The sequence below is a fragment of the Heterocephalus glaber genome, unplaced genomic scaffold, assembly GCF_053883595.1.
Source record: "Heterocephalus glaber isolate CG9 unplaced genomic scaffold, H.glaber_assembly_v1.0 deba00000546, whole genome shotgun sequence".
In the NCBI taxonomy this organism is placed as follows: domain Eukaryota; kingdom Metazoa; phylum Chordata; class Mammalia; order Rodentia; family Bathyergidae; genus Heterocephalus; species Heterocephalus glaber.
Genome location: NW_028258147.1, coordinates 41,308,216 through 41,331,099, shown reverse-complemented (window position 1 = coordinate 41,331,099; position 22,884 = coordinate 41,308,216). Strand labels below are relative to the sequence as shown.

At 41.8% G+C, this 22,884-nt stretch overlaps 2 protein-coding genes across 4 annotated transcripts in view; one reads left to right on the top strand and one right to left on the bottom strand.

Annotated features, from left to right (window-relative positions):
• The window catches only part of Ntrk2 (neurotrophic receptor tyrosine kinase 2), a 346,345-nt gene that overhangs the window by 8,091 nt on the left and 315,370 nt on the right, over positions 1-22,884 (bottom strand). The window lies entirely within an intron of this gene.
• Positions 17,781-21,599, top strand: LOC147829703 (uncharacterized). Its single transcript, XM_087204793.1, has 5 exons — positions 17,781-18,021; positions 18,523-18,688; positions 20,237-20,384; positions 21,212-21,271; positions 21,416-21,599. Exons 1-5 carry the CDS (start codon positions 17,861-17,863, stop codon positions 21,463-21,465), a joined length of 585 nt encoding a protein of 194 aa, XP_087060919.1. The 5' UTR covers positions 17,781-17,860; the 3' UTR covers positions 21,466-21,599.

Genomic DNA, 22,884 nt, shown 5'->3' with positions numbered 1-22,884 from the left:
CAAGATGATATGAAAATGCTAATAGGCTTCTGTGAGGGAATCAGGCAACCCTGACGGCTATAACCTGAACATGAAGTAAAAAATCACAGACAAGTCACTTTTGACAAACTCATTCTCCTTGCCTGTGCTGTTGCTATTGCCAGCTGATACCTCACCCTCAGCATTTTCATTAAAATTGCCATTTAAAAAAAATGCATTTATTAATTGTTGTAAATAACTAAGTAGTAGGAAAGAGTCCTGAGTTTGGCATCCAAAGACCTGAGTTCCTTGTGTTCATAAGCAGCCTGCACCTCAGTTGCTTTATCTATAAAATGAGAACAAACTTCCATCTTGGCCACTGCTGGAAAGCACTGTATAGTTTACAAAACCTCTCTCCATAGCTCCATCTAATTTCATGAATATAGCAAGAAGGACTCAGGATTCATGGTGGCATCTCTCGTCTACAGATGATGAAACTTCTCCCAGGTGTTATGAGACCTTGTCTAAGGTCACACTTCTGACACATGGTATAGATAGAACTGTGGTCTACATGTTGCTACAGAACATTTTCATCCATTAGGAAGTGGTCCAAAATATGGCATTGCTCTGCTTGACTACTATGCACATGCAAGGATGGGACAAAACCAGAAGAAAAAATACTTCCTGCCCTTGTGGACTTTATTCTTATCTTGCCTATCTTAGGGTTTTCCCTGAAAATGAAGAGCTCATATGTTACCCATCCCACCAGGCTGTACAGGAACAACTGGTTCAATTGTGCCTTTCTTCATCCACGTTCGTTCTCGTTAGAAGAAATAGACCCCACGGGTCAAAGTCATCTATAGAAGTGGAGGCACAATAAAGACTGCAGCTTTGTCTTCTGGTGCTGAATTGTATTATTTAAGCACCTGTGAAAAGAAAGTTTCTTGGACAACAAGTGGAAGTATCTGCTAATCTTTCTGACAAAAAGCTTGGAACTTAAATTAAGAGAGGCATTGTTCTTTTGGAAGGAATGAATTGCTTCATCCACAGACTCTTTCTGCAAGAGCTATTTACACATGTGACAACTTGAATTTTACGGAAATTCTAAAAGATAAAAGGCTTAAAAAACGACAGGCCTCTCTACCGGGTAGAGAGGGTTTCAGTGCAAAGTTAGTGTGGTACTAGGTTTTTAGTGAAAAATATACTATTACTTCTTTCACGGAAATATTGAAATTAGGATCCAGACGTGTGATCAATGTAGAGTTGGTGTGCGATGGTAACAGAGAACTGTTGATCTGTGGCAGTAATACGAGGACTAGCTAGGGCGTGGTGACCCAATATGGATACCAGTTCTTTAAGAGTGTTAAGAGCTAGCTCTCCCCGCAAAAGTTCCTGGGTCAAGTGTACCAAATATACTGTGATATGCTGCCCTCTTTACTTCAGGAAATTTAAAATGCACAGAGCTGCATTAAAGTATCTGAGGAGTTCAACAGGAAAGAACGCATTTAACTTTAACCTAGTGAATTAAACCAATAAGAATATGTGTTTGTGGGAGAGGGTAACTACTCACATAGGTCTCCTAGAACCAGACATTTAAAGATGAGATTTGAGATTTGTTAATTTAGAGAGAGAACGGGCTTTCTGTATCTACCTGGGCCTGCCATACTGGACAGTACACTGCTTGACACTAATTCCTGACACTGAAAACTCTGGGCTCCAACAGCACACAGCAATCTCCTAGTCGGGTAGGCTTGGCTAACTGCCAAACCTCTCTGTGTTCTGGCCTCTCCAGCTATAAATTGTGGGTGACAATATATACCTCCCCAGACCGTCACAAGCTAAATACCTAAGCAGCTATTTGTGGAAATGCTTTATAAATCTTAATGCACTAAAGGCTTTCAGGGTGTTGGCTCCTTCTATGAAGCCTTGACTCTCATTTCCTCGGTAGGCAGCAGTCATTCTGCAGTCCCTAAGGAGAAGAACCAACAAAACAACTGTCCCTGTTCCTCATCCAGCGGTGAAGTGGTTCCTTTGACTATAGCTCCCAGTCTATCAGGTGCTCTGCCTGTGTTGCTAATGGCTAGTGAAAAGGCTCCTGTTTCTTCTAAACGAGAGAGAAAAAAGATTCACATTTTGACTTACATGTTTCCCCATCTAGTCATTTATTTTCTGTTACAGTCTCTTTGGGACAGATTTTTCACTTTAACTCTCCCAGGAACCTCTCTGGGGATTTCATACATGCTATTATGAAGAATGCTCTCCTTGTGCAGAAGCCAAATGGGTGAACAGTGGGACAATGTAATGAAAGTTCAGGCAGGGTTCAATAGTTTTCTCAACTCGTTCACAACGTTTCTGAACATTTCTTCAGCAGCCCTTTCCTGAGGATTTTGGAGCATGTCGCAAGAGTAGACGCCCCCAAAATGACTCACTGTTGTTTCAAATTATTGTCGTAATTTTGTCATAGACTCTGATGGCTTTTGAGCCACACAAAACAGACACTGTATGGCAACAAGCACAAGGAGACATTTGTTTTGCATTGTGCTACTTGGCAACCTGCCCTCATACCCTTGCTAAATATTTGTGAGATGGAATGTGATCCCAAGCATGACACTGGAAGCTGGAATTTCTGCCCTTCACTGCACAGTTTTCCGTGGTGCCTCAGGGGTTCTCTGGTGATCAAGTTGGGGCAGGTGCCTGCTCTTTACGAAACTAGCCAGACTGTACTGAGGCAAGATGGGAAATCTAGTCAGCTGGGAGCTCGTTTGGACTTGCAGTTTTTATTTTCTTCAACTTTAGAGAATTATAGTTCCTGCTTTGCTATTAATCACCTTCGCCCAGTTCCCACAGGTCTGGCTTATCTCCTTATTGGTCACATGTGAAAGGTTAGGGTAGCTCTTGGTTACTTCTAGCACAAAACACTGGTTCTGTAATAATCCACTACTACACTGCCAACATAATCATCCACCATTATACAGTATCTCACATTTTACAAAGAATTTCCTCCCAGTTATCTCACTTGCACCCAAAGTCCACCCTCCAGAGTAGACATTTCCTTGCTTAGATATTGTAAATACTGTCTCTAAAGGCACATACAAAGTCCTTGCCCACTGGACATCTTATATTCATTCCAAGGGGTCACTCTATGTTTCTGTTTTTTCTAGTCATTAATACATGCTCTGGATTCAGCCAAGTTGTGGCTCCTCACCTAGAGAGAACTAAGCTTTTTTAGAAGTTTGATCTCTTCTCCTTTTTCCCTATAATCCAAAGAGCACCTAAAGGCAGGCTCAAGTTCTACCATTTCAAGGATATCTCGATGCTCCAACTCAGATATTGTTTTAGTATCCTTAATATAGCTCTGGGAAGTCCACAGACACTCCCTTCTGCTCATGCATCGTATGTCTCAAGAAGGGCAGCAGCCCCTCTGGTAGGTACTGAGGGGTTGGTTGGTAAGCAAACCACATCTTCAGGTGGGTTTCTTGTGAGTGCTGCTATGTAGTGAGGAAGCCTCGTGTGTTCTTTCAAAAAGATTAGTCTTTACTACCTTCCTATCCATCCTCTCATCACTCAACTAAACTCTTGATTACATTAGAAGGACAGAAGCAGTCTCACCTATTTGATACTACAAATAAAGAACTGTTTAATAAAATTTATAGCCCCTTAAAACTGAACCCAGGCTCTGAAGCATATAAGGGCTCTCTAAGTTGCACGAAAACCATTTTGCTGTCCCTGCAGTGGACAGGGTAATATAGGAATGAAATTTAGGAAGACTTCTAGAGTCTCATTCCTGCTTAAGCTTGAGGAAAAAGGAGAGAATCTGCAAAAGGAAGGAAAAGCACAAAAAAGGAAAAAAAAAGGATTTGACTATTAGGGCTGCTAATCATGCAAGTTGGTTAAATCAGCAAAACTAATCCAAACAATGTCTGAGGCTCAAGGACAAAAGAAACTCCATAGTGACTAAAATAATTAAGTTGAAAAAAAATAACAGATTCTGTTTCTAAAACATATTTAGGAAGAACTGTTCTTTTAACTCTAATTATTTTCATGACACCTTATAATTTTGATAGTGATATGTATATGTATAGGATGATCTGGTTAAGAAACAAAAATAACACCTTTGTTTTAGTTAAAATACTCAGGCTTGAGTATTCTTTAAGTCTCCCTGTTTGAAAAGTATTTCAAGAAATTAAATCTTGAGGAAAACACTAAAAGGCCCTTGGTGAAACTGCCTGGAATTAGAATCAATAATTACATTACTTTTAGATCAAAGTGGACACATCTAATCCATGCAACTACAAAATTTATTTTTTACCCAAGCAATTCAAAGCACACAGTCATAAGTTAGAAAGTGTGGAACTTCCCTTATGGCTTAAAATATACAATTTCTTTGTCTGCCTTGGAAAACTATGCTATGAGGAAAGCAAGAAACTTGCTGAGCAAGTGTAAATATGAATCGATGACCAACAGTGTAGAAGACAGCTCTCCATCTCACATTATTCTTTCTCCCAGCCTGGGGTTGTTTCTCATGCTTGTTTGTTCATTTCAAACTTATAAATATCTTTATCTCTGGTACATATTAAGGAGGAGTTCACAGCTCATTTTGGGGGGGGAACCGGGAGATGAAAGAGGAGTTAACAAACGTAGCTCCCTCGTTCTGTTGGGCTTCTCACAAAATCCATCTCTTATGCCCTGTGCTCCCTCATTGTGGTCTCTTCTCTCCTCCTGCTGCAGACATCTTCTCTTATTTACTTGTATGGTCATGCTTATGCCCACAATTCACAGTCCCTCTCTAATCTCCCTTCTGCATTTGTGAGAGAAGATTAGTAAGCAGGTGCCTTCATACAGACCCAGACAAATGCCTCACTGGCTCTGAAACCACCAGTGATTAAAAGACCAAGAATGCTAACCTGAGACCTTCTAAACTCAGCAGCAAAGGCCAATGATAACCTATGAGCCCACTTTCAGAGTGTGTTATTTACTTTGTGAATGAGTTTTGATAACTTGTTTGGAAGTCAAACTTTACTCCCTTACCAACATGCAGGCCAAAGGGTAAGCCCCATTAAGACATAATTAGTTGTCAGAGGCTATGGTTACATTAAATACTGAAGGGGCTCCTAGATCTTATCATCACAACATACGCCTGTTTTCTTCACCAGTTTCTCCTGATCTGGTCCTTAAAAGTTCATGAAAGCTGTAAACTTTAAGGAATAACTGGACCTTACTTATTTATCATGTGTTGCATCTATAATTGAAGGTTAAACATGAGAGAGAGAGAGAGAGAGAGAGAGAGAGAGAGAGAGAGAGAGAGAGAGAGAGAGAGAGAGAGAGGGAGAGGGAGAGGGAGAGGGAGAGGGAGAGAGAGAGAGAGAAGCAGTGTCCATAAAATCATCCCCTTGGAGAAGAACGTGGAAGGAACCTCTGTGGTCAGACTGTGGGCACTTTGTGATCCTGTCTGGGAAGATGAAGATTCTATCATGAAGAGTGTCAGGGCTTCCATGGTGACTGGCCTTTGCACAAGGGAGTACTTCAGGGCAAGAAATTCGAGTCAATGTGCCTTGCCTCTTACTCCTGAATGAATGTAGCTCAGGGTGAGCCAGGAGGAACCTTGGTACCAGCCTGATGACTCTATCCTACACTGGAAAGTGATTATTACTACTCCTAGAATTGCTGATATTTGCAGCCTAGGCCATCTTTCATGGTCTTTTTCCATTTACAGTAACAATCTGGTCACAGACATAAGGGTAATAACTGCATAAATTCAAGGCCGAGTATTTTTGGACTAATCAAGGAGAGGGCACGCTGGATCTTATTGCTAACAATATTTTTTCAAATACTTTTTTCATAAATAACTACCCTGTCAGAATAAGGCAAATTATCATCTGTGTTGAAAGAAAAGGTAGTGGAACTGTCTTTATTTCTCCCAGTATTTGGTGAGCAGATACCCAAATTCAATACACAATTTCCATTGAGAATTGAATTTATCTACCTTTTACCATAAAATCATAGTGATATAAGTAAACTTTATAATAATAATACCTCACATGTCCACATCTGTTTATTCTATAATAATTGTACTTACACCAAAATACTGTGAAGATTAAATGAGTTGATATTAGAAAAGTTGCTGGCAAGAAAACAGACTCAAAAGTCTTATGCCATGTCATTTATATATTTTTAAAAAGGTGAACCTGTAGGTCTAGAAGGTCTGTGGTCACCTGGAATTGAGTAGGAGGAGAGGGTCTGGGGGTAATGTAAATGTTCTATATCCTGCTTGCGGTAGCAGTTAAATGATTTTGCCAGAAGACGTAGAACTGTACTATGAAAAGAGTACTTTTCTACTGCATGTTTAGTATGCTTCAATGAACCTGACTTAAATAAACCTCTTAGAATAACTCCTGAGAAAGGAAATGTGCAGTAGGTATCATCGTGTTATTCTATGTATCTCCATTTGTCCTGTGAGGAGGTTAGGCCTGTTCTTTTATCTCAATTTAAGAGATGAGGAATCTCCAGCCTCCAGAGAGAAGTAAAAGACACAGGACCACACAACATGGAGGTGGTAGAGCCACTCTCAAACACTGGGCACTCAAACACTTGGCACTCTTTCCAGTTTACCTCTGGTCTGACTGGGAGTTATATGCAGGGCTGAGAAACACTCTGTACCTGGGCTTCCATAACAAAATATCACAAACTGAGTGACTTAAACAACAGAAATTTATTTTCTCACAATTCTAGAACCCAGAAGTCCCAAATCAAGGTCCTGCCCAATTCAGTTTCTGGATAAGGATCTCTTGCTGGCTTTCCATGGCTGCCTTCTTGTGATATTCCCACATAGCTCTCCCTGGATGTGCATGCAGGGAATGAGACAGTAAATTCTCTGGGTTTAAGGACAGTAATCCTATCCAAATAGGGCCCTACTCTTACAAGCTCATTTAACCTTAATACTTCTTTAGAGGCCTCATTTCCAAATACGGTCACACTAGGGGTTACAGTGTTGATATCATTTGAATTTTAGAGTTGTGTAAAAGTCCATGCAGTGAAGGCTTGCTCCCTATTGGAGGAGGTAAAGCCTTCAGAAGGTGGGGACTAGTGGGAGGACTTTAGCTCACTAGAAGTGTTTCCCTGTGGAACCCTAGACCTTTCCTCCTTCTCTCTTTGCTCCCTGGCCATGAAGTGAGTGGGTGTGCCTTGCCATGTGCTGCTATCTTGATGGACAATCTCATCACAGGCCCAAAGCAATGGGGTCAATCGACCATGGACCCAGACCCCCCAAAATGTGAGCTGAAATAAACTTTTCTTTTATTTAAGTTGATAAACTTAAGGATCTATTGGAATGATGCAAAGCTGACTAACATAGGTCTCAACATATGGGTTTTGGGAGACACAGTCTATCATACTCTCCTTCCAATGCTTCCCTTCTGATTGAAGTGCAGTTGAAGGGAGCCAGAGCAGCTCTGAGCACTAGAATGTGGACAGTTCTAGCTGGAATCCTAATCAGTGGTCTTTTGTCAGATTTTCATGTCATTAAGGAAAGGCTTGACCCAACTGCTCTCCCTTTTTGGGCAAGCTTTCATGACTTCTCTATACCAACCAATTTCAGAATTTAGCAAATACCTTCCTGCTCTAGCTCCAAAGCAGACTCATGAGTCATGAACCACATTTATTTTGCAGTTTCATGAGCCCCTGGCCTGAAGGCCATTCTTACTCATGTCTTAGAAGCAATGGTTGCAGAGAGAACAGGTTTTGGAGCCAGCATACCTATTTTCTGTCTTAGCTTGATATCCTAGTCACTTTCTAGTCAATAGGACACAATGCCCAATACCTACAAGTTAAAGGAGGAGAAGTTGATTTTGGCTTATGGCTTTTATTTTTACTTGTTTAATTTTAATTTTATTACTATGTGTTTGCAGTACATACTACAGAAAGAATGAAGTTTACATTCACCTTGGGGAATGGGTACATGTACATAGTCCAGCTTGTTTCTTTCTTAATCCCTTCCCCTTCCTGCCCACTTCCCTCCCTCTCCTTCTAAATCCCCTTTCTTCATTTTCATTCTTGTTATTACTTTTCTTAGCTCATGTTTATGGCATATAATGTTTACATTCATTAAAGTTATTAGGTTCCTTCACATGGCATTTCTTAAATCTTCTTACTTCCCCTTTCCCTCCCTCTCTCCCTTTACCCTGGGTCTCATGGACCATTTCCTATTCACAAAAGATCTATCCCCTTGTTTCTTCTATCTATCCTTTACTTTGCTCTTTATTAGTGCTTTGTCTTTCTCAAGTGAGAGGTACTATATGGTATTTGAACTTGTGTTTCTGATTTATTTCATTCAACATTATATTTTCCACGTGCATCAATTTTTCTACAAATGTTTTGAATTTATACTTCTTTATAGCTGAGTAGTATTTCATTACAAATAGACACATTTTCATTATTTACTCATCTCTTGATGGGCATACAAACCACTTACAAGATTTAGCTATTATGAGTTGTGCTGCTATACACATTGGTATACATGTATTGCTGTAATATGATGTCTTTAGCTCTTTTGGTAAGATATGTAGAAGGAGAATAGGTGATCATACAGAATTTCTAATTTTGGTTCTTTGCAAATCTCCATATGGATTTCGATAATGGTTGTAGTAGTTCACATTCCCACTGACAATGTAGGAGGGCTCTTCTTTCACTGCACCCATGCCAGAATTTGTAACTCTTGGACTTCCTGATGATTACCATTCTTTTTGGTGTAAGATCAAATCTTAGCATTGTTTTAATTTGCATTTCTCTAATGGCCAGAGATGTTGAACATTTTTTCATGTTTGTTAGCCATTTCTACTTCTTCTTTTGAGAAGTATCTGTTCATTTCACTTGCTTATTTATTGATAGTCTTTTATTTTATGTGATGTAAGATTTTTGAGTTCTTAATATATTCTAAATATTAGTCCTCCATAATTTTTAGAAGATTCAGTCTATGGTCAGCTGCGTCCAAGGCAGGAAGGGCATGGGGGAGGGATCTGAAGAAGGAAAGCAGCTCAGGTCATAGTGGCCAGGAAGCAGAGAGAGAAGGGAGGAGCCAAGAGGGAGAGATACTGCTCCAGGTCACATCCCTGGTGACCCACTTTCAACTAAATCTCACCTCCTAACAGCAAGTCAACTATATCACCCATATGGTCCAATCACATTCCAAAAGCCCCACTTTGGAACACACGAGTCTTTTGAGGGGCATTCTAGATCTAAACTATAACACTTGGCCACTCACTAACTTGGTAAATGGAAATAAATTACACAAAGTCTTAAAAACTCTCCATTGCCTCTAAAAAAGAATGAATCCATAAACCCACATCAAGCCTACAAGCTTCTCCAACAGTCTAGGTTCCAAAATGGTAATGCTTCCCCTAGTGAACAGTGTCAGAACCAAGAAAACATTCAGGCAGTAGCTTTGTAATACAAGCAAGAAAACCTTGCACTAGGTTTTGAAGTTTCACATACAGATGAATTTATAATATTTATAAATTAGTAACTAATAGTGAATGTTAATATTAATTTATAATATATTTACATAATATTTTGTGCAATATCTTTAATAATTCTGCCATGAAGCAAAGTTAAATGGAATGGAAATTTCCATTTGTGGTGTTACATCAGCGAATGTTCAACTTGTATACCTAAATAGTCTGTTGCATCCAGTTGGTATTTTAAGGCACAATACTTAATATGGATTTTTCCAAAAAACACATGGTCAGTGACCTAGTTATCATTACCACTTGCTATGTAGGAAAACTAAGACATAGAGAGCAAAGACCACAGTCAGAATCAGGATCCAAGACAGCAAAGGAAGGCAGATGCTTCAAATCCACTAACTTTGCCTCTTTCTCTTTGATTTCTGCATCTTGTTTTGCATCACTTCCTGAGTTCATCTGGTGGCGTGGCCAGTTATGCAAGACAGCTACAGACAGCATCAGCTTTTTTTCTGAGCCACATTATCTCACTGGATGCAGAATTCAGCAATGACATCATTGCACTGGGTCAGTAACCAATGGTTTCATTTATAGGAAGTGACAAGCTATGAGAAATACAGTGGACAGCTGTGTGGGTCCCTCCTCCTCTCAATTGGAAAGGAAGAAGGGGCCATAGATGGATCCTATTACTACCAGTTCCTTCAGTAGCACAGATGGATTCCTGTGTTTTCAGCACTCATAACCTCCAGGATGCATAGTTGTAGTCCTCTGGCACTTAAGCTTTAGAATTTATCCTGACGTGTGCTTCTCTTGGTCAGTGCACGAGTAGAGGACTTCTTCCACATGACCTTATTTTTTCTGATTATTTCCACAATATTATACCAGTTATGTGATCATACTTCATTACGCAGGTCATCCATTGACTCCTAAAACAATCTGAGCTGCCCTTGTGATTTCAAGGAAAGAAAAGACTGAAATCCTGAGGTCCTCAATAGTGCCTGGTTAGCATTCTTTTTTTTGCATCCTCCATCTTGCCCCTCAATCCCTCTGATAACTCTTCTGAAGATTCTCTCCTAAGATTCTCATGCTCTGCAGTCATGCTTTGTTTATACCAAGATTCTATTTAGGTACATATCATGGGTATTTGGGACTCTACATTTACTCATTATAGAAAGGTCTTTCAGGACTAGTACCTGCTCTTTGCCCAAGGGATAGTAATTCTTTTCAAATCTGAATGTGTCTTTAGAGAGGAAGACAAGAACACTCCAGAGAATGACAAGTTTTATTCAGAGTAAACAATCTACAGCAAATTAACTGAAAACTCCAGGAAAAGGAAGAGATGATTCCTCACTTAAGAACATTGGACTTTTTAATACTCTTTCTCCTTTTCCAATGGCAGTCTGGCTCCTGCTTCCCTAAAGATTTAGTGTCTTCAAATTTCATCCTTCTTTTGAATCCCTGTTCTTTCTCCTTTCTTCCTTATTGGAGTCATCTTTTCCTTTCCCTCCTTCTTTGTTTCTTAGTGGCACAAGAGATGAAACTCCAGGACTTGATATTAAGCTACATTTCCAGCCTTATTTATTTTCTTTTTGGAGACAGCATCTTGCTGAGTTGCTAAGTTGCCCAGGCTGGACTTGAACTTGTGAGTCTCCTGCCTCAACCTTCCAAAGTGCTGGGATTACAAGTGTGCACCACCATGCCTGGCTTGGGGTCATCATTAATTATTTTCCCTTATGCCCATATCCATGCCATCATCAGATTCAGCCCTACCTGTGAAACATCCTCAGAATGCACCAACCTCCCCTCATTTCCACGGTTACCACTTAATCCAAGCTGACACATCCTTTCGCCCAGTCTGCCATAACAGCCTGCCACCTGGGAAATCCACTTCTACATTTCTACATTTCCTCCCTGGAATCAACCCCCCAGAGAGCTACTGGAGTTTCTGTTAAGAATATGAATTGGAGGGCTGGGGATTTAGCTCAGTGGTTCCACTGCCTGCCTCACAAGTGCAGGGTTCTGTGTTTGATCTCCTGTACCAAAAAAAAAAAAAAAAGAGTATGAATTGGATATTGTCACTCTCCTGTCTACAACTCTTCACTGGCTTCCAGTGTACTTAGAACAATATCAGAACATCTCAGCAGGACTTTAAGATTCTGCTCCTGCTAGGGGTACAGCTCCCTTCTCTGCACTCACCACCTCCCACACTGCTTGCTCACCAAACTCTGGCCACATGGATCTTTTTCCCATCCTTTTGCACTTAGAACAAGCTAAAACTATTCTTTGAATTTGTTTGTTTTTTCTGTCTCTCTCCACTAGAATAATATTCATGAGTTCGATTATCTTGTTTGATGCCACATATCTAGTGTTTGAGGGAGTGTTGAGTACACCACAGGTAGAGAAGTAGTTGTTTAAATGGTTGGATGGATGAATTTTTTTACCTTCCAATGAACCACAGGCCTTCTAGGGAAAATAGTCTCTGGAAGGTCCCCAGCACTATCATCTTCAATTTTGCTTCCTCAGCTGTATTCCCATCTTCCTGGCACTCAGTTCCAGTCCCTGCTCTACCCACATCTCCAGCACCAGATCTCACTGTCTTGGGCAGCCTGAGCAGCATGGGGAGTGGGAAGGGGATCTGCCGGTGGGTTTGAGCCAAGGACAAGTGCTCCTGGAATTATAACTTGAGGCCCTTCAACCCATAAAATAATCCAATAAATAGGGTTTATACACAGGGAGAATACTGAGTACAGGTGGGAGGGCCAGGCACATTGGATGATAAACTCCAGGACCTCTCTGTAGTTGGCCCAGGGATGGTATTTATCATGCAGTGTTCTGGGCTCTCTTGTCTATATTCTCCAGTCACATTTTCTAGCATGAAGGTCTTTGCTTTAACTCCCTTGCATCTACATGCCTTGCATAGCTCCTGGTATATGGTAAGCTCTCATAAATATGAGTGAAATGAATCAGCGTACAAATGGATTGATGCAAGTGTATTAGCTTTCAGCATTGTGACAAAATGCCTAAGGAAAACAGCTTATAAGGAGCAAAGGTCTAATGTGGTTTGTGGCTCAGTGCTTTTTGTCCATGTCTGCTTGGTCACATTGCTTTGGGCCTGTAGTGGTGCAGTGCACACAGCTGCCCAGGTCTGTTCACCTCCCGATGTCCAGGAAGTGAAGACAGAGACAGAGCAGCAGCTGGGTCCCAGGGTCCTCCAGGGCCTCCACCTTCTTCCCACTCATTCCACTTCCTGAAGCCTTTAACATCTTCCAATGGTGCCACCAGGACCAGATCTTCAACATGTAAGTCTTTGGGGCATTCAAGTTCCAGACTATAGCAGCAGTGAATGAAATAATGAAGTTCAGTGATCTTATGAGTTAATTCCTCATGAACTGACAAGGCTCCTTCTACCTCTCAAATACATGGTAAAAAAACACCTTTTTTGTAATGTAAGTCATTTATATTTGTCAGAGGGGAAAAAGAAAAAGGAAGAAAAGACAGGAGGAAGGGAAAAGAAGGAAGCAGAAGGGAGAGAGAAAGAAAAGAAAAGGAAACTGCTTCCCTTTCACAAAATAAACACAGAATGCCAAGTTTAACACTAGGTGGAGATGGTGGGTGGGGTATAAGGCAACTGCCTTGTAGTGAGCGCCTCATCATGTCTCTTCATATTTCTTTTTCTCTCATTTTACTCATGACTGCTTCCTCCATGCTGGCCCCCAGGAATGTATTTCAGCCATTTTATTTATCTCACAAATGTAGAAAAGCAGCTTTTCTCATTTCATCTTGGCACAGTTTAAGGTGAATTGGAAGGCTTTGCTAGATTCTAGAGGAAAACCACAGAAGAATAAACACTGAGAACACAACAGACAGGAGAAGAAGCTAATGCCCAGAGTCCAGCATTCTGCCTGTGTGCTAGCAGGCCCTCTCCTGGCCTGCCCAGGCCATTCCTCTGAGTGCTCTCTATTCTAACCCCAGGTGGCTCCAACTCAGCCTGCAACATACCTGAGTTCCCCATGTCCCAGCCTGCCCTGGCCAGGGTTGATGCTGAGCTATGTGAAGACAACCCCGTCCCATCTCCAGCAAACCTCCCTAGACATCTGAGACCTTCATGGCCAAGTAAGAAGGTGAGATGCTTCTCTTTGCTCCTGCTGTCCCTGCCCCATAGACCAGATTGCTGAATGATCACCCTCTTGGCCTCAGCAGCCAGACCTTTGCTTTTGCCCATCGGCACTACAGATCTGAACAAAACGTCACACAAATGTAGTTAAATAGCAAGAAGTACTCAGTTGGATTGCCAGTTCTGAATCTGATAAACCTTTCAGAAGATACGAGTGCTTATCTATTGAGGAATTTGTGAAGGCTTTCATGATTTGCTGAACACTCTAATGGTCACTTCACAGCCTCTCTAAATTAAAGTTGCACCATTATTTCAAAGTGAGAAAAGTGGTTGCCCCTAGAGGGAAAAATAAGGCTCAGGAGAAGAAAAACCCAAAGTAAGTTTTACCAGCTAAAACACAAACACCCCTAAGAGATGCTATCAGCACTTGGGAAGTTCCCCGAGTCCATATATCAAGCTCACACCCCACGTGAACTGTGAGCCTTCATGGGCCGAGTATTTCATGAGCTCCACTAATGAAAACTCAACCGCTCAGAACTGGCCTCATTCTGGTAGTTATCCTCTTGGGGTCTTCAGGAATCACAACCTGCTTGCTTTGCATTTATATCACCCAGTCTTTAGCAGGAAAACAGGGAGTTGGGCAATGAGGGTAAATGTTAACATAGCTAGAGGGAAGCAGGCAAAGGTGTGGCCTAAAAAATGTCTTGCAAGGGACACAGCAGTATTGTTAGGAGAATTACACCTGAAATTAGCCATCCTGGGTAGGTCAAGAAAGGGGAAGGTGAATTACAAGTGGAATATCTCCTGCCTGATGCAATCAGCTTTCTGACATGAATAGCTATCAGGTTATTAACTGCTTAAATACTCAGATGAGGTAGTACTCTGCTCTGTACTCCTCTCAGGCTCTATAATACAACACTTAGGGGCTTTTCTAGTTCCCACACCTTTAAAATTTAAGCCTTCGGGTGGGAAAAAACTCTGTGCCCCTCATTCCAGAGAAGGCTTTTCCTCTGTCAGCGTCTAGCTCAGCATCCCCTGGCTGGGTCAGACTCCTGCCCGCATAATAGCGTGAGCCTTATAAACATCCACCTTTCTCCTCTCTCTGTGTATGTGGGAGGAGAAATGGGGAGGTTAAGGGCAGAAATGTGGCCTTTGGGCTTTTGGTGGAATGTCCCAGAAGAGAGGTAACTCCCCTTCCTCTTCCCTCTCTGCTCCGCATCCCCAACCTAAAGCCAAGCAAGGGGCAAGAAACTCCCTCATAAGGGCCAAGACTAACTTATGAAGGGGAGACTGCTGCCTCACTTTGCTTTTGTGTTTCTGCTTGAGCAACAGATGTGTGTGTGTGTGTGTGTGTGTGTGTGTGTGTGTGTATGAGTATGCATGTTCTGCAAAGGAAGGAAAAGGAAGAGAATGGAGAAAAACAGCCGAGCTGAAAAGACAGTGGTAAAGCCCACCTGCCAATCACTGGGAAGGGCAAGTTTCTTAGGAATAGCTGGCACTGGAGAGCTTATGTCTGAGATTCCTTGCCTGTACACTGGCTGCCTGAGGGTCTCCCACAGAGGTGTTAGCAGAGAAACAGCCACACCAAAAGGACATGACAACTGAGGAGTAACAAAACGTTTGTCCTTTACCTTCAATCCCTCTTCTCAGCCCTTAACTAATAAAGAACTAGAACAACTGAAAGGAGAGGAGAGGTCAGGCTGTGATGCTGGAAGGAGAATTTGAGATAAGCAGTAAGTTTTAAATCAGAGTCAGCTAGTTTCCTAAGTGAGGTGGCATGAAGTTTTGGGATCCATTTAGGGAGCATATTGAGTGCTTACTGGCACCTGAGGTACTTCCTACTCTCAGTTAGATATACCACGATCCAAACCATGGACATCACCATACTGGGGAGGAGGCGGGAGACAGGAGCTCTCTTCTCTGCTGGTCAGAATGCACCATAGCACAGCCACTTTGGAAAACAGTTTGGGGTTTCTTACAAAAGTACACGCATTCTCAACATACAATATAGCCATCACGCTCCTTGTTGTTTACTAGAAAGGAGTTGAAATTTTATATTCGTACAAAAACCTGCTCATGGATGACCATGACATCTTTATGAAGAATTTCTCAAACCTGGAGGTGACCAAGGTGTATTTCAGTAGGTAAATGAATACATAAACAAATAGTGGCAAAGCCAGACAATGGAACCCTTCAGTGCTGAAAAGAAATGAGCTATCAAGCCATGAAAAGGTATGAAGGAAACTGAAGGGCATAATACTTGGCAAAGAAGCCAATCTGTAAAATTACAAATATGTGACACTAAGGAAAACCAATGCTATGGAGTCAGGAAAAATATTACCATAAACTGAGGAAGGAAGGATGGACAGGCCTAGCAGAGACCATTTTGAGCTCACATAAAAATCATAACTAGGTGGCAGGATTGCTTCTTCACCTGCCAAAGGCGAGTAGCTTCCAGGATGAAGTCCTCAAATGAGGCCTTAGCTCTCTGGCCCCCAGGTCAGGGCTGACTTTTCTCCTTTACGTGGGCTCCTGGCCCCAGCCTCGGCCCTGTCCCAGGACTCAGAGTGTGGGTGGACTCCGAGGCCCTAACAGGAGTCTCCCTCCAAGGCCCTGATACAGAGCCTTCCTCTACTCCCAGCAGCATTGGCATCAAGAGACAGGCATAGCAGGAAGAAACTCCACTCTATCAGTACAGCTGAGTTTCAAAGCAACTTGCTCTGGGGAATTGTGCACTGTCTACAGCTCAGTCACTGGCCAGGATTGCTCTCCTCCTCTAGTGTGCCCTTCTGATGAGAAGCCTCTAAGCTTTCTTTTTTAAGGTGGGCAGAGTAAGAAACAATGGTGGGGTCACCACCAAGTCTTTCACAGCAACATGTTTCATGCTGCGTTAACACATTTTAGAGCACTTCGTCACTCCCATTAATGCAAAGGGGGTTACATCTTTAGAAACATTTTTTCCTGAGGTTAATGTTTCATGCTAAATTTATTTACTCTTTTGACATCTTTATGACCTGTGCACAGTGGTCTCATATGTTCACAATAATTTTCTAATTGAAAGAATATGATGATCTCTTCACAACATAAAAAAGTGTTCTTTGTTAAGCCAATTTTGAGCATGTTGTTACATTTAGGACTTGTGGCCAATCAGATATAGTTTCCTTTTAAAGGTTGTTCTTCCTTATTTTTCCAAGATTAATATCTGGGGTAGGAAGGCTAGGAAGAGATATTGCCTTATGTGAGGATCTCAGAGGTCTAGTGTTTCTTGTCCTCTGTTAAAGACTACCTCTAGACAAGTGAATGAGATCAGTTGAATTAAACCTTCAAGTGTGGCATTGTGACCCTGGATTGGAGCAGGCCTCGAGTTTCTGTGTTATTATCGTCTCAACAAAGGTAAGCCAGCTAGATGTGATGTCCAGTGCTCAGATAAGGAATCAGGGATCTCAGAGGATCAATGACTTGCCCATGTGTGACTGAACCTTTTCAGCAGCCCAGTGACTATGGGCCAGAACTGGCTCCAAATTGCAGAAATTATTATGATGCTCTGGATTCAGTTCAAAAGTTATAGAGGTCATGTGCTATTTGCTTGGGCAACTGGGATTTCACAGGATCCACTCAGACACAGTGAGACTCATAGTCTATTCTATGGCCAAAAAATCTCTAAATCCTACCATTGTTATTATTGTTCAGGCCAGGGAGGTGGGATGAGCCCATGTGTAGTCATTGCCCTTGAAAATTCAATCTTCTACAGTGCCATGCCTTTCAGTGTACACCCTACAGTAGACCAAGGCCTGGCTACATCTGAAATAGGAATTTAGAAACTCCATTTCTCTTAGGGAAGCCTCTGCAGGAAAAAAAATTTCCCAAGGTTTTTCTGTTTCTAAGAACTCACATGGAGTTTTTAGCTATTTTTAAAATGATCTGGAGGTTACTTCTAGCCCTGACCAGAACATCCCTTTCCCTCAGGAGACCTGGTCCCCTGCAGTAGGAGCAGGTCCTCTATGTGCCCTGGGGCTGTCTGCAGATCCATCTGTGGCTTTTGTCTGGCTCTAATTTAGGCCACAACACACATCAAGCAGGAACTCTTTAATTCCATGTTCTCTTCAATGTTCAGCAGATTTTGTTCACTCAACGAATGTTAAATGCCAGTAATAATTAACACCTTCTCTCTAAATAAAGCACTATTTTGAGACAGCATATACATGACCATTCTGATTTCATCTTTTATTTAGAGAACAGGGATGGGTGAGCCATACTCAGCACAGATTCTGCCAGTGATACTTCAATTTCTGAGTCTGAAACTGGGTCATGGTGACAGAAGAGAGGATATAGGATGCTAAGGAGCCCAACAGCACTGCAGGATCTGGGGATGGCACGACAGAGTCTGCTGCAAGTGCTCACGAAGGAGATGTGGGCCGTGAGAAGAGCAGTAGGGCCACCTGGGCATCAGGTCGCGAGTGCCTGCACCTGCGTGGGACTCAAGGGTCGGACCAGGTAACTCCTGAGAAAGGTCTGCTCACTTGCTGAAATTATTTATTTATTGGACGCATATTTATTGCATGTCAACTTTGTGACAGATACAAAAGAAAGCATGGTGAACACAGTTCTTTTTGGAACTCGGACTGGGAGGATATTAATTTCAAAATAAATGAAAAAATTAAAAATCATTAAATGTGAAGAGAGGCAGATTGTGCAGAAGAATAGGAGAGATATTCAAAATATTTAACAAGAACTGACTAGCCAGAGCCTACATAGGTTTGGTGGCAGAAGGCCCTAGTTGTGACTGGATGCTAATAAACACCTATCAAGCTCAGGAAACTGAGCTTGTCACATTACAGTGACCTTACAGGCTTTTGTCAGATTACCGCAGTAAGAGGACTCTGATGGAACAATGGAGTCAGATGCCAACTCTGACTGGGCTGAGCAGGGGGAGTGGAAAGAGGCAGCAGTGGCAGTGTCAACAGAAAATGTGTATTGCATTCTGCTCTGGGCCAGGCATGATGGCAAGTACGGGACCAGAGTGGTATCCTGGAGGAAACCTAAACATCCACAGAGTCTGAAACACTCTCGCAGTGGGCCCCAGCATCAAAGGCGACAGGATGCTGAGGACAGCTCTCCAGTGGTACAGTCCCTGAGGACAGCTACATGCTGGAAGTGGCAGGTGAGACGATGCTCATATAGTGGCAGACACATCAAGAGTCTTCCTTTAGGACAGATATTTGGGGCAGTCTGTCATCCCAATACTTCTTGGATCTTGTAAGCCCTTTTCTCTCTGTAATAGAGCCCAGAACATTTTACAGTGACACTTACATCTCTGAATTGAGCTTTAGAAATTAACATTGTCCTCTAGCTAGAGGGTTTGAATAAGATGATATCAAGCCCATTTCACAGATGAAGGCACTGACCACACACACTGGGGAGCCCACGCTGCCCTAGCACACAATGAGGTCCTCCTGGTACTCAGCAGTCTGACTTGTTAGCCTTCTCATTGTCACCAGAGGACCCTACTTCTTGCATTACCCTGGATCATAAGAAATGGCTTCTATTTGGGCTGTATTTGTAGTCACTGGTTCCTACAAAAGTTTGGTCAATTTTTCCTTTCTAATATTGCTCAAACTAGCTACCACCAGGTATATCAAACAGCCAGCAATATTCTAGGACATGTTTTACACTTGTGCTTCCTTATACCTGGTAGATGGCTAACAGCCAGAAAAACTATAAAGTACATGAAATTCTGAAAGACGGATTTTGACTGTGGTTCCATATTCTAACTCCTCCCCAAGTGGGGTCATTCCATGAAGCCCTGTGTTCAAGATGGTGGGAGGCAAAGGACTGGAGTCCAAGGAGAAGAGGTGTGGCTAGAAGGTGACAGCAAGATCTGGATTCTCTCTAGACTGGGCTGGGAGGGCCTCCTCAGAGAGGTCCCTTCAGACAGAGGCACTGCGGGGAGGTCCCCTTTCCTGGCTTCATTACATCTTAGACAATGGGGATTTAAGCAGCACTGGCTGCTCTTCTGTTAATGAGACAAACTTTAAGGGGGCTCTGGTGCTGCATACTAATTGGCAGACTTTAATGACTTTTCATCCCCTCTCCCTTACTGCAGTAGCAACGATCCCCTCTTCTGAAATCGCCTGGCTCCAGGCAGCAGAAGTTGCTGTCATGGCAACCAAGCCTTCCAAAGCTAGGAAAACTCACCATAGAGATATGGGGAGAAAAATTCCACTGTTAAATTTTCAAAGAAGGGCTCAGAGGGGAGGAAGAGGGGGAAAATGGCCTTGGGAATGATGTAGTCAGAGACAGGAAGTTTCCCTGCTTGAGCACCTGCAGGGGTGCACAGAATACAGTCACGTAAACTGCACAGGTAGGACCCCGGTGAGAGGAGCCAGGGCCCAGGGCTGCATAGATTCGTCTGCGTGTGCTAACCCTCCTATCACCTCGTCCACGTGTTTGCCAGCACAAAATATGGAGGACAGGAAGATGCCTGCAATGTCCTTGTCTCCCTAGTGAGATGCTACCTATGTCCTCAGTGAAACACACTGCACAGACTGAATGTGCTTTGATCAAAATGAAATCTCTGTCACTGAGGACATTTGGTTACTATTTTTTCCAATGCTAGAAAAATTTTATCTGAAATACAATTATACCTCTATTGAAAAGACAGGAAATATATTCAAGATAACATGGGTGCTTCCTTATTCTATTACTTTAGGAGAGGGCAGAATTCATCCTGGTATGTTTGGTGGCCAATTTTCTTGAAGACAATCTACTCCCAACAAGCTCCACCCATGACTTTTTGATATTGCTATGGAAAGATTCAAGGTCAGCACTACTCAGAGAACTGATACAGCGCTTAACAGGTGATCCCCTCGGATTCTGGGTTACTACTTTTATTGTTGTCCTCTGTGAAATGCTTAGTTCATTCCCCTGCTATTTCAGCCTCCTGTTCAGATTCCTTTTCTTCCTGTTTCTAAACCAAGGCAGTGCTTTTTGAGTCATGAGCTCATGGCATCGTTTCTGAAACACCCCAGTGTTAAGGAGCTGGCACACATAATGTCAAAGGGGTGCTTGGTTCTCAAACCAAAGCAAACACACACAAATGTTCTCACTGGGACCAATGTGGGAGAAATTCTAAAGGCAGATCACAATGTTTCTGACAATCCCCTTCCCTCAAAAAGCGGGCAAATTCCTCCATGCCTTTATCTATGCCTGACAACTTGCAGAAGCAAGCCGGGGCTCACTTAAGATCCAAGTCAGGAAACTCTGAGAGCAAGAGAGTGCCTGGGCTTGGAGGATAAATACAACACCACATAAAATGGGAAGCAATTGGTTTTCAGATGGAGCAATCTGATCAGAGAGAAGCCTTATTTGTATTAGGTAACATGCACAACAGGGTCACGTTCACCTTTTTCTCTGATGTCATTTTTGATACAAAGGCTTTGACACCAAAGCCCTGGCCTTCCTTATGACATCTGATAGATTTGTTAGTCATTTCTTTTCAGCAAATATTTTTTGAACAGACTGTGCTAGATGCCCAGGATACAGAGATGAATATTCACTGTGACCTCCTTTAGAGACCATTAGAGACAACAGCAATTCCTTATATTTGCAGATGACTTTCAGATCTGTGAGATATAAATTTCTTTTTTTTATAAATTACTCAATCCATGATATTCTGTTATTGCAGCACAAAATGACTCAAGACAACTTCTAAGGTGCAGGTCAAAAATTCTGCATGATGTACTGGGTAGGTATGAAATTTGAAATTACTCTACTTAAATTTTTTATCAGTTTCTGAAAAACAGTTTAATCAACTATAGTTTTAGAAATTATATGATTTATTATGATTTATGTGTTATTTGTTTATTTGTTTGTTTGTTTATGCTACCAGGAATCGAACTCAGGACCTTGCGCTTGCACGGCAGGCACCGGAACCATTGAGCTAAATCCCTGGCCTTATTTGTTTATTTGTTAAGAGTGGTTAAATATTTGTTCCTATTTTTCCATTTTCTCATATTAATCCCATTCCCTTCTATCTACAAAATCTTTGTAAATAGGAATGGAGGGGTTGAAGGGAGGGCTGGGCAAGGGTGAAAAATAAGAACCAAGAGAGACTATGTAAAGGTGCAAATTTCCAATGATGAATGTCATTATATTGTATACCTAAAATGTACCAATGATTAGAATGAATAATTGATAATGCAAAATAGGAAGAAAAGGTCCAAAGGGGTAGGGGTAGTGGGAGGGGCAGGGGAAAGGAAAGAAGGGAAAGGAAAAATGATGAGAAGTGGAAAAAATGGAAATAAAGTCTTTGTAAATAGGGAAGGGTGGAGGGCGTGAAGGGAGGGCTAGGAATGGGGAAAAAATAAGAACCAAGATGCATTATGTAAAGGTACAATTCCCAATGAGAAATGTAATTGTGTTGTATACCTACAATGTACCAATAAAAGAATTTAATAAAAAAAAAGAGTGGTTAAATATCAAGAGCTAACCAATTTTAGCAATTAAATAAATTATATAAACTATGGAAATAATAAAGATGGAAAATATAATACCCAGAACAAAATAAATATTTGATAAGTATATGAAGATAGAGAAGCATAAATCAATGAACGAATCAATGAATGAATGAACAAATGACTTTAGGTAACAAAAACAACAAAAAGTTCAGAATTTTGAAGTGCTAACAACCTGGATAGTAAAAATGCATTTTTTCTGAGATGTTCATTGAAGTATCTGGTAACTACAACAAAAGTCATGTAACTAAAAAACAAAATAATGCCTTGTGAGGTGAGATGGGTGGATGTAGCTATAGTTGAAGTTTTACTTTTGATACTTCAGTCCTGCTGCTGTTTTCTTAAGGTTTGATGATTTGCTGCTAAGGTGCTATGGCTGATTGTCTATGTGCTCAGATAGTACATATTTGCATGTGGAAGATGATGCTCCTCTTATCTCAGCTTTAAGGCTACCATGATTCTGTGCAGATCCAAGCATCAGATTTAAATCCAGAATCCTAGGTTATATCACAGATATCTGTCACATTATGTCATCTGAGAAATCACTCCCCTTTATCCTCAGCTCTGTGGCTGTGGGTGTGTGGGCTGGCACAGTGATGGTCCCTCCAAGGCCACCCTGCCTGCTGTGCAGGTTCACCATGGCAGCCTGGTAAGTGACTGGTGTCACCTCCCATCACTTCATCTAAGTAAGATGGATTCACTCTTGTGACAGCCCAGCTTCCATAGTCAAGGAGCTCAGGATAGTTTAGAATTTCATGTTGAAAATCTTCAAGTGTGAACACAGTTGCAGAGCTGATTTCTCTAAATCCATCCTGAGTACATCAGGATCCCATGAACAGTTATC

Coding starts and splice junctions, on each gene's coding strand:
- LOC147829703 (XM_087204793.1), top strand. CDS start 17,861: ATGCTAAGGAGCCCAACAGCACTGCAGGATCTGGGGATGGCACGACAG. Junction 20,385..21,211: donor ACTGATACAGCGCTTAACAG/GTGATCCCCTCG, acceptor CTGTTATTGCAG/CACAAAATGACTCAAGACAA. Junction 21,272..21,415: donor AATTCTGCATGATGTACTGG/GTAGGTATGAAA, acceptor TTATGCTACCAG/GAATCGAACTCAGGACCTTG.